The 12,726-nt window shown below is 36.0% G+C and overlaps 1 protein-coding gene across 11 annotated transcripts in view; it reads right to left on the bottom strand.

The window, feature by feature from the left end:
• LOC121304414 (transcription factor 4-like) overlaps positions 1-12,726 on the bottom strand; it is a 172,921-nt gene that overhangs the window by 104,950 nt on the left and 55,245 nt on the right. For all 11 annotated transcript variants that reach the window (XM_041235651.1, XM_041235609.1, XM_041235621.1 and 8 more), the window contains 2 exons: positions 12,016-12,077; positions 9,453-9,546 (listed from right to left, as the gene is read on the bottom strand). In XM_041235651.1, the coding sequence (XP_041091585.1) occupies positions 9,453-9,546; positions 12,016-12,077 (156 nt within the window). The remainder of the gene's footprint in view (positions 1-9,452; positions 9,547-12,015; positions 12,078-12,726) is intronic.

Here is a 12,726-nt window from a genome sequence, read left to right on the forward strand (position 1 = left end):
AGAAACAGGTACCTCCTGTTGTGTCTGACCTGGGAACCTGCAGACCTGGAGAAAGACTATAGCAACACAGTAGCAGTTCTTCAAGACATAAGAAATCATACTCCATTCGTCCTTTGGGAGCATTAAAATCATTTTTTTTTTTTTTTTTTTTTTTTTTTTAAATGTCATCATAACACACACTGGTGGCCACACTGTTGGAGAATTAATCTGTGTAGACCTAAGAGATGATATGAATTCCCAGACTGATTATTTAAATATGTCACTGTAATTATTATAATTTATTTACTAGCAAATGCCCATATCCAGGGTGACTTACAGTTGTTACAAAATTTCACAATCTGAAAAGGTATGTAGAGAGGAATCAGAGAATACACTCTCTATAATTATACATTTCAACGTATGTGCTTCTCGGAGGCCAGAGTGATTCTTAATGTTATCAATAGTTTTGCAGACTGATACGTAATCTAAGTAATTACTTTCACACACTGCCTAGTCTTCTGACAAAACTTTATGTTCATGAATTAAGGTAATTTACTCAGGAACTAAACAACACCAGTGTAAGCAGTAAGCCTTAACATCTTTGCTTCAAAGGAAGACCTCTTGGCAAACCTGATAACGATCCAGACGCCTTGGCCCCTCAAAATTCCAGGAAGAGCTAATAGAATCACAGTAAATGCAAAAAATATATAGGACAATTCAAAGATTTCAAACAAAGTAAGCAATAAGGAAAGTATACAGAAATTAAAAAGCCACAGACTAAATAAAAATATCCTGAATCAAACAAATCAGTAATAAATAACTAAGAATAATTAAAATGAACTAAATTAAAGCCCTGATCAGCCTGCATTGAACTATGTGTTCTACAGCTAAGAAAATAATTCTGAAATTCATACAACACACAAAGGAGACAGTGCTTAACAACTTTAACACAAAGACGTGTCAACTCTGATATGAACTAGCCAATCAGAAAATTCCTATAGCCTCCTTTGTTCCAAAATCACATAAAAAACAGTTTTAGCAACTAAACTGTCTTAAAAATGGCTTCCAAGCTGTTATTGTTGCAACACGGCCTTCAAGCTGCTACAGGAAGGAAACTAGTATTGTTGCCTTTAAGACAGTGATCATCATGCACTAAACAGTGGTAACCAGTTGACCACACAGTAAGCCTGTTACTGCGTGCTTTGTACACCTGCTCTATTCACTAACCAGCGGCAAATGACTGCAAGCGAAATGAATCGTGTGGAAAAATATACCGCATGCGAATCATTTACATACAATAAATAATAGTAATCCATGGAAATGTATTCAAATTCTCTCACCTAATACCGCAAGGGAGGGACTTGATATAAAAACCATATTTACTTAAAGGTGCTAACTTTCCTAAGTGTCTCGACGTGTGTTAAGTTTACCGCTTATTGAAACCAGGCAGTGTCTGTCTAAATCACAATATAAATGGAGCAGACCACAAGTAGAGAGGTGTGGGAAACATGATAAAAAGCATAGATCTGCTTTCAGGTACTGTATTTAACTTTTTCCAGGATAAACGAGTGCCAGTGTTCCACAGAACACTACAAATAAAATGTAAAATATAGGCTACATAGGATGTACTTTGTTGGTTTTGTGGATTAAGAGGGCAATATTTTAATATACAGTGTTGTAATACTGTACATAATGATATGATTCTGAAAATCCTTTCCTTTATTCCGATTCCAAACGTGTTGTTTTCTCAATGCAAGATGCATTGCAGGAATAGACATATTTATTTTCAGTTAATTATTTTCTGTTTCTCCACTTTGACTGTCTCAAAGCAAGACATTCCCGGTGTTAAGCAGAGTTATGTACCTCTGTATGATTCCATGCCTGTGCAGATGCAGTTTTTCAAAGCTGGGTGTGGATGTGTGATATTCCTGTGCCCGAGTCCTGCTGTGTTCTCAAGCACTGACCAAACTAATTCTGTAGCAAACTAAAACAGCACATTTAACACCACTGATTTTCTATAGTACACTCAGCCTCCTGCGTGGCTCAATACACGAAACCCTTGATTAACAGTAACCTTATAAAACTGTATTTTTCTTTTAAAACACATTAAAATGTTATTACATGCATAGCAATCTTTGACTCAGACGTCAAATCTAAGGGGATGCAGAATTCTATGGAGATACAGAAATCTGCTTAACACCGGGCCACCTCCCCTCATCCTACGGAGTCCCACTGAAGATGTATGTAGCTGGTACCTCCTTAGTTGCTGTCATTCTCACAAAGTGAGAGCCAGACTACCTGTCCTTTGGAGAGCTCATATACTAAAATAAAGGGTGTGTGACGCATGCAGCATTTCACGTGCCATGATGACTCGCAAATTAATCATTTAGCTTGCCTTATTCGTGCATATTATTATATTAGGGAATAGAGCGGACACGCCTTCCTTTTTGCACGCAGTATGGGTTTCTCTTCCTACACAGTATTTCAGGTAACTTACCACCACTTAGTGCATGAGGCCTAGAGTGTTTTCAACTTTTACTCCTTCCGTCTGGAGGTTTCAGCTCAAAAACCCCTTTACAATTTTTTTTTTTCTCACTAAATAGTACCACAGTTGCAATAAAGCGTAGAAGGGTAACTCAATTAACAAATAATACCCCCCCCCCCCCCCCCCCCCCCCCCCCCATTTATTTAATAAATAATTTATGTCACATCAGTTTCGGACAGATAAACTGCTGGTTTATTATTGTTTGTTTCATTAAGCTGTATGAATAAATAATTTTTTAAACAAACAATTTGTCTCAATTGCAAGCCTACTGGTATTTATCAACCTTAGGCCGGAACTTGAAATCAAAAGGGGAATTTAATAGCCTACTGTTTTTTACAGCATGTAAATCTGATGTTTTTTTTCTCAGAATCGATATACTGTAATGAATATCAGTTGTTAAGCACCTTAGTTTGAATTATAAAATGTAGCCTTATGCTACCCCCCTTATACTGTAGTGCATCAGACCGAAGTGCTGTTTCTGGAATATAACAGACTTTCCCTTATGTAACAGATCTTTCTTGCTTTATTACCAGCAAAATGACTGTTAGTCAGTATGAAGGCAGCATGGAAAAGTGTCTGTTAAATTACATAAATAAAACAGGAATACCAGTGAAACCAAGTCTGAGGTAATTCAACTATAATTTAACAAGAGCAGCCAAGAGATATAGCAAACTGGTGTTGGAGCACATCTACAAAGGCTAACTGTCAGTCTGGTCTGAGCCACCTGATTCATTTATACTTGGCTCAAAAAACAAAAAAAAACAAAAACACATGTAGAAGATACTGCATTTGTTAAAATGTATACAATACCAGTGCTAATAAATACATTTAAAAAAAAATAAACACGCAAAAAGTGTCAATCCCAGTTTTAACAATACTGTTACTTTACAGCACAGAGAAGAGTCTTTTCATTAGCTTGGTCTCTAACACATTAAAGAGTAATTTGCTTTTTTTCACATTACATGATGTATTTAACCCATTTAATAAATACATTGGCATTTAAATATAGCACTCTCCAATTTTGATATTCCTGCCATCACTAGTCTTTGCCTTGTTTTGTGTGAAATCTGACAAATTTCCAGTGTAAACATAAAGGTAAATTAAGTAGAAAAACAAATCAACCCCACTGTCCAAAGGAGAAAAAAAAAACAAGGTTTGAAAACTACATTAACATTATGGCCTATTCACATGGAAATAATTCCATCTCTCATTTCTTTTGTTAATTTGCTGTTGGTTACAATTTATAAATTACGTGGCCCAGCTTCTGGTAGTCCCTTCCAGTGTGACGTGGTTGAAGAGATGCATTTAACTGTCAGTATTTTAAATCAAAACTTTACATGACTTTGCATTATCTTCAGTGAATACAACTATATGGTCATTTTTCCAAACAGTACATTAGAGGTAGCCTACCCCTTCCTGCAACGGAACTTTCAACAGCAATCATTGATCATTCTATTTTGTGTCTCCATACTTGAATATGTAGAATATCTCTTTCATACATGTATGTTGATTTATTATTAATTCAGTTACTACCCACATCGCAACCAAGACATGTTGAATATCTTTCATACATGTATAGGCCTAATCAATCTTTATAAAATGGCTTGGATAAATTAAGTGCTGTGATTGGCTGAACAAGATCATATGACTGTGCGGTAATCAATTTCTTACCGCATAGCTATGACATCATAAACCAACTTCTACTAATATTATTACGCCTTAATAGTAACAATTATCTAAACAGTGTTTTTGTAGGAAAAAAGGTCAACATACAACTGAAACAGCATTTTCAGTCCACATATCATCTAGTGCTGGTTTACAGTCTAGAGAAATTATGCTGGTTACCGGCATCGGTGTGAAAATAGCCTCTGAGATTATTGGTCAGCTTCTCTTGAAGACCACAAAGCCTGACTAGGATAATTTCTTACAAAAAAATAAAAATAAAACACTCCGAAGCCCCTCCCTCGAGTGCCAGTGCACCCTCAGATGTGGGAAAGCAGTCTGCTTTCAATTCACAAATGTATTTCGTCTCGAAAAAGTGGATTATTTCTTAAACATAACACGTCACTACCAAAAATGCGTCACACACTGGAGTGCTCAGAGAAGCGTTTTGCCCATGTGGATTCGCTTTCACTTATTCAACACATTACTGAGGCCCTACCTATTACATGGTCATGAAAAACGTGACACAAACTGTGAAATTAATTCTTCACCATGGAAATTGTCTATTTTGTGTACTTTTACCCTGTACTTAAATCCAATTAAGTTATGTGTATCGGTCCAGGTTCCTGATGTGATTATAAGCTTGTTTCAATTTCAAAAACAAAACCGGACAAGATTTACTGATTGACATGTAACAGCAGCCAATAATCACTCTGGGCTCTCCTCACTGATTGGTAGATATGGGCATCCAGAGCGGGTTTAGTATCCTAGGAGATCTCAACTGACATTGTTAAGCGAGCGAACATTTTGTGAATGAATGAATAAAAAAAATGTACTGGTGGCAAACTATTTTGTACAACCTGCAATGTTTAATTGGATCACATACAATGAGCTACGATCCATTTAGACAGATGCCAATCAAAAACGAAAAGGGCTGCGGATAGTGTATTGCTTCAAAACGAAAGGTTTTGAAAAAAAAAAAAACAGCGGCATGTGACAACTTAGTAATGTTAAATATTATTAGTTTCTCTGAAGACAGATGACTACAGTTGGGACTGATTTAAAACAAAATAACATGTATAAAATACATTAACAAAGCAGGTTACTCTTGATCTCTGCATCATCATCCTGTATTTGTTCACAGACGAATATTCTCAGCAACTTTTATAAGCGACAACACAAATTATGTTCTTGACAGTAAGTTAATATATACAAGACACATTTTTAATTTTATGGAGTACTTGATTTCATTAAAATATTACCTATTTGTTATCGTGCGGTCCCAATTGCTAAATACATTGTAAATATACAATCCACCTCATCTACAGATTTACATGTATAAAAGAGGTTCAATGGCTTTAAACAGCAATGCAAAGTTCAAAACAGTACTGTGAATAGCCCACTCCACTAAGACACCGAAGGTTCCCTATGCATACTTTGCAGTAGCACTGTGTAAACACCTGATGAATCAACTTTCAGGCAAGTACATTTGAATGATCAGGCATAGTTCACAATCTTTAAGGGTTTGTTTTAAGGGTTTGTTTTGGGGGAATGTTTTATTATTGTAGTTTTGTTTTATAGAAAACAATTTTCATTATAAAAATGTGCACCATTTTTTCTCGAGCAAAATAAATTTGCACGAAAATGGCAGAAAACATGTTGCATGTTTTTATAGATGTCTTACACTGTTCTGAAATCATTCTCCACCACTGCCCCATACCTGGTTTGCATTTACCCTAGCTGCTGCTAGTTTGTCTTTTTATTTAAAAGCAAAAGGTACTGTAGAAAAATGAAATGGTAAAAGTTAATTATGAACATATGTTCATTGGATAGCAAAAACAAAATGACAAAAAACACACAAAATGTGTTAGTCCTGAGGTAACCAGTGTATCATAATTATATTGAATACAGAATCACACAGGCCATCAAGGTAGCTGCTGCTGTCTCTACTGCTGTGCTGTTAGAGTAACTCAATTTTGGTGATGGAGGGAGTAATCTTTTTGGCCAAGGCCATTACATTTGAGGTTTCTCTTAAACAGATTATTAGAAGGTTTTTTTTTTTATTTACAATTAGAACTGTAGTATTACAAGGCATCAGTTAACAAAATGTATGTCACGTTTATGTCTTGGTGAAGGATATACACAGGCAATTCCTAGCTCAGTTTAATCGATATATTACACTCAATTCTTCTTTATCATTCCCTACCCATAAAATGCACACACTTAATTTGTTAGTTTAACCTCTGCAAACAGCAAAGGCTTTCTCTGTAGTATATGCATAAGTGATTCATCATTAAAAAAGGCACTGCAGTTTTCAATAATTCTTTTTATTTTTTTTCAAATGTAACACGGCAAGCTTATTTCACGTTGGCCATCTAGATAAAGGGAAAGCTTGACAAACATGACCCTACTTTAATGTCCTCCCATAAATTACTGTGGCAAAACCACAAAATCAATCCATAGTATCGTACGTATTTTAGGAGTTTGATTTTAATGTTGGAATACATGTTCTCCGTGTTTCTTTTTTCCAGTTTGCTGCAGTACTGACTCATAAGGGGTGAAGAGTACCACAAAGAGCTCTGGTTTCCATTTATTTTCACTTGAGTTCAGTGCTTGATATAGCACGTTGGTTCTAAAACATATGACAACTAAAATCATCCAATATTAGTAAGGAATAAAAGTGTTAAAGGAACAGCAACCAAACTAAAATTTATCTATGTTTGTTGTGAATAAATAATTCAATTACATACCCTATAACATATTATTACACCCAGAAGCAATAGGGGAAAAAAACTATTTATATTTCTTTATCAGATGGAGGGATAAGCTAGTTTGAATGAAAACAAAGCCATCAATGCAGTGGCTGCCCATTACATGTTTACGAGCAAAGCCAGTGCCAAAGAGACATATTAAGACAAAAGTCATTAGAAAACATTTCCAAACTGCCCTGGTTCACTTGTAGCACTGCCAGGTAATATTAATTATGTTGCTTTTCCCAAATAACACATATTGTGTTTCTTACTACTGTACCGTATCAATAGGGGCCATGAACTGTTTATTTGTTAGAAGTTTGAGAACCACCTCTTAAGATACTCGAAGTTAAGTTGTTTTTTTTTTTTTGTGGTTTCTTTTTTGATCCATAGAATTGCTATTGAATTTTATAAAATAATTTGTATTGGCTTGCCTTTTCAAGTTTTATCATTTCAACTTCTTCTCACGACAACATCAATAAGAGATCTATACATGTAAGGGTTTTCTGTGCCTACAAATAATAGAAAGACATGACTTATACCTTAGCAAGCCAATATAAACTTACTGTCCTCACTAAGAAAAGCTGAATAGAAAACATGGTGGACACACATCCAAGACAATTAAAACAATCAAAATACACTGTTGATTATATGTACTGTTTTATCATTGAGGACATTATTAAAGGGACAGCCTCCCCCCTTTCACAAGAAAAATAACCTTAAGGTTACAAAACAAGCAAAAAATACAGTGCCTCTAGAAAGTCTACATCCCCTTTCAAAATGGTCACCTTTTGTCACCTTATAGTCTGGAATTAAAATGCATTAATATATATATATTTTTTTTTTTATTTATTTATCTACACATCCTACCCCACAACTTCCAAGTGAAAAAAATATTCTAGAAATGTGTAGAAAATTAATTAAAAATAAAAACTGAAATAGCTTGGTTGGATAAGTGTCCACCCCCCCTTGTAATAGCAATCCTAAATTAGCTCAGGTGTAACCAATCGCTTTCAAAATCACACAACAAGTTAAATGGCCTCCACATGTGTTAAATTGTAGTCATTCACATGATTTCAGGATAAATTCAGCAGTTCCCGTAGGTTCCCTCTGCTGGGTAGTGCATTTCAAAGCAAAGACTCAACCATGAGCACCAAGGCGCTTTCAAAAGAACGCCGGGTCAAAGTTTTTGAAAGGCACAGATCAGGGGATGGGTATAAAAAAATATCAAAGGCCTTGAATATCCCTTGGAGCACAGTCAAGATGAGTATTAAGAAGTGGAAGGTGTATGGCACCATCAAGACCCTGCCTAGATGAAGCCGTCCCTCCAAACTGGATGACCGAGCACGAAGGAGACTGATCAGAGAGGCTGCCAAGAGGCCAATGGCAACTTTGCAAGAGCTACAGGCTTTTATGGCCAAGACTGGTCAAAGTTTGCATGTGACAACAATATCCCAAGCACTCCACAAATCTGGCCTGTATGGTAGGGTGTCAAGAAGGAAGCCCACCGTGAAGCCCATTTGAAGTATGCAAAAAATAAATAAATAAATAAATAAAACACCTCAGGAGATCCTGTAGGCATGTGGCAAAAAGTTTTGTGGTCTGACAAAACTGAAATGGAACATTTTGACCTAAATGCAAAGCATTATGTTTGGCGCAAACCCAACACAGCGCATTACCGAAAGAACACCATCCCTACTGTGAAGCATGGTGGTGGCAGCGTCATGGATGTTTCTCATCGGCAGGGACTAGGTCACTTTTCAGGATAGAAGGGAAAATGAATGGAGCAAAGTACAGAAAAGTCCTTGAGGAAAACCTGCTGCCCTCTGCAAGAAAGCTGAAACTGGGACGGAAGTTCATCTTTCAGCATGACAATGACCTAAAGCATACAGCCAAAGCTACACTGGAGTGGCGAAGGAACAAAAAAGTAAATGCCCTTGAGGCCCAGTAAGAGCCCTGACCTAAATCCAATCAAAAATTTGTGGCATGACTTGAAGATTGCTTGCCATCAACGCTCCCCAAGGAACTTGACAGAGCTTGAACAGTTTTGTAAAGAAGAATGGTCAAATATTGCCAAATCTAGTTGGTAGAGACCTATCCCAACAGACTCACAGCTGTAATTGCTGCCAAAGGTGCCAGAAGAGGGCTATTTCACCATTTTCCCCCCACAGCTTTTCATCGTATTGCTGAATGTACTAAGATAGCAAGATTCTGGTACAATAGTATGTTTGTTAGTTTCCTCTTCTCAATATACCTGTCACATCACGGCCATGGCCATCTAAAGCACTGTAAACAAACTCCAGGAGCTTCTCCATCCAAGAATACCCTTTAGTTGCACGAATGCCCAGAAAGCTACCTTGCAGTGTATCACAAGCACAGCAGAGGATACAGCACAAAGGTGACAGCTCAAGCTCTTACAATGCTTGAAGGTTTAAAGGGAACAAAGGGTACATCATATAACAGGATTTGCACATCAACAGATGATATTATGGATTTGTTACTCACAGAACTCTTACCTGCTAGTCTGGAATTGACGTAAGGAGGGGACATGTTATGTGACCCAAGGTCCCGGTTGCCCATGTGGTTATATTGAGAACCATCTGCATAATTCTGGAAGAGAGGGAAAAATAAAACTGAAGTGGCTAATTCCAACTGTGGAATTTCACTTTAAAAACAAAAATCTATGGTTGACAGGTGTGACACTGTACATTGTATGCTACTGCATACATTTTTTATGCACGACTTAAATATGTACATGTTTGTAGTTATTGCATAATACATTCCATAATACAGCACATTACAATTTAGTATTTCTTTTTAGCATGTGTATCATTAACAAAGGCATATATTACATGTGTCCAAGCTGTTTGTTTTAAATCTGATATTATAGCCTGTTTAAAGTTTCCCTGACAGGTTATATGTTCTGTATTTGTTGAATACTGGCAACTCATACTAATTAAGATGATAACACAAAATTCAGGATAGTAGTCATAGCAGCATGAAAGCAATCCACAACCTATTGTCACACATTAATACAGTTTTGTCAGGGGCGTGCAAAGATCTAAATATAAATGTTATGAAAATATATATATATACATACTGAATTACTCAATGTGTCAGATTTTGTATTTTTAGCCATAATTATGGTACAGTATTTCATGTTCGAATTAGAAATGTCATATTTTTTAATTTGTCAGATTTTCATTCAGTATATGGAAAAAATATGGCATGTAATTCAATCTGTTAACGTAACATTATTAAGTGGGTTTCAATCGACTATTACATATTTGGTTTAATATTAACCTCTAATAATAAAGTCATGCATATCCATGTATTATGATGCACTCTTCATTTATTGTCAATCCTTTCCATTCTCCTTCTGTTGGGTTACAATGAAACTGCAATACATTTCAACAAATTTACTGAAGAAACTTGATTCTACCAGGTGTAAAATGAAGCATTAATGATGTTGTCACTCTTGTGCCAATTATAAATTATAAATATATAAATTAATAAAGATGTAAACAGTATAAAAGGTATGAAGCATAATAAACATAAAAGCAATTATCATAATAACTAGTTTACAAAAAAAACAACTTTGTACTTAATTTATTCTTTCATGAGGGAAATATAGCATTTTACTGTGTCGAGGTCAAATAAACAAATTTACCCGACTGCTATTCAATGCAAAAATGCATATTTTAAGACCTGTAGCAATGTATAAAAACACTGTATACACTATTGTGTTTAGTTTTTTCCCACATCAGAGTAATCAATCAGTTTCCTGAGAGGCTAAGGAAGGCGAAACGCATTGACAGCAGACTCAGAAGTACCCTTATTTTTATGCCAATGCATTTTTCATATCTGAAGAATCTTGAATAGTCAGACACAAAGGGTTAAAGGAGCAGCGCTTCGGGCTGGAAAGGGGATGTTTTGAATCCATTTACCAAGAATACTTTTTGTGTGTATTTGGTTAAATAACTAACATTGCCTGGTTTTGTGGTCATGGAAGAAAAGCAACTTTATCTGAAGCTGCTCCAAGGGGCTGGCCATTTTAAACATTCTGTATTTATTAACAGGGGCGAGGTGTGGGCAGGGGGATCCTCCCCTCACCACACAGCCTTAACTCTGTGATACTAGAGATCTGACTGTGTACCACCAAACAGGCACACCCCTACTAAACTCTTAATTTCACAGACACAGCTTTTTTGTTGGGCTGTTTTAAAAGTGGTGTATCTTTAAAGCATGTAAATGTCTAAGTTTCGTTTACTAATGATCTTTTTGAAAATCCATAAATTATAAAACTAACACAAACAAAATCACACAAGCCTGAAATCATTTCTCTCTGGTTTTGTTTTTGTGTCATTCCCAGAAAGTCAGCATGATCGTTCTATATTGTCATAGTACTAATTGAAGTTAAAGTGGCAGTTGATCAGTGCTTAACATTACGTTGTACTGAAATTAGCCACGTGCTTTGTTGAATGCTCTTTACTAGACCAGAGGCATAGGTGCAAGTACATTTTCCTTAACTATCTTTAATTTGTTCTACCATTTGTTGTATATTACTGAAAAGGTGTACTGTTAAAACTACTATTTAATCCCAATTTTATTTTTGTGTTAGTTGGGGGATGCCCTGTAATGTTTTCCGTAATTTTTCTGTAAATGAACAATTTCTAAATTACACACGACTGTACTTGGTTTGGTTTTCCAGCTGGAAACTCCTAAATGCTTGTACAGATGTTTTAGGAAAATCCTAAAAATAATTAAGTCTACACAGAAAATGTCAGCCCATATTAAGAGAATTGTTTATTTCATTTTTTTCAGCAAAAGACAAATAAATCCATTCCGCAGTGTGACTACTTGCAAAACATTGTAAAACATCTGTAGGTTTAATGTTACACAACAGCATCCTTTTTCAATGAATTCATATTTTCAGAATAAGGCACAAACATTCACAATTCTAGATGAAAAATGACTTTCCACCTGCAATAGGCATGGTTTAGGTAGAAAACAGGCAAGAAAAGAGTTAAACTAAACTCTTAATACCACACTACTGATGGTAGTGGTGGTTGCGCTTACCTTAGATGGGCTGGGGCGGTTTCCATTTCCCCAGGAACCAGAGCTTGTTCTGTCTTCCAGACCTGGGAAAGTAACACACATTGTCATTATACGTATTTTAAATCGCCAATCATCCCTTAACCTTGTGCATATTTGGTTAACCAGAATTAATTATCAAAACACAAAACACAGGGAGACCATATATGTCTTTTATAAAGCACAAAGTTTACCTTCAAAACCTGTAAATGAAGTCAATAAGCAAGCAAAGGCTAATGAGAGGGGCAGGCAGTCTGCAGAATGATTTCACCTGTTATTTATTATATGAAACATTTCTGATATGAGAGGCTTGCTGTCAAGTAAAAGCTCTCCAGTGCACCACCAGAAACTCATATTTCTTTCACTGGTTAGTCTGACAGCCCACACCCCTGACAATATCGTACCTGCACACAACTACGCAACAAAGTAAACAGAGCAAACCTAATTAAAAAGATACTGGCATGTTTGTTTTTTAAAAACACATTCAGACTTTAATCCCCATAATATAAATCAACCCTATAAGTACCAAGCATTTGGCCGCCCATCAGAGTTCCCTGATGTAATTAAAATCTAGATCATCAAGATTCACTATAACCATTAGGAATCCCTACTAAACACACACACACACACACACACATTCAGACTGGTTTACAGAAAGAGAATGTACAAATGTATAGCTAATATATTACATTGCAA

This window comes from Polyodon spathula, chromosome 2 (genome assembly GCF_017654505.1).
Source record: "Polyodon spathula isolate WHYD16114869_AA chromosome 2, ASM1765450v1, whole genome shotgun sequence".
Taxonomy (NCBI): Eukaryota; Metazoa; Chordata; class Actinopteri; order Acipenseriformes; family Polyodontidae; genus Polyodon; species Polyodon spathula.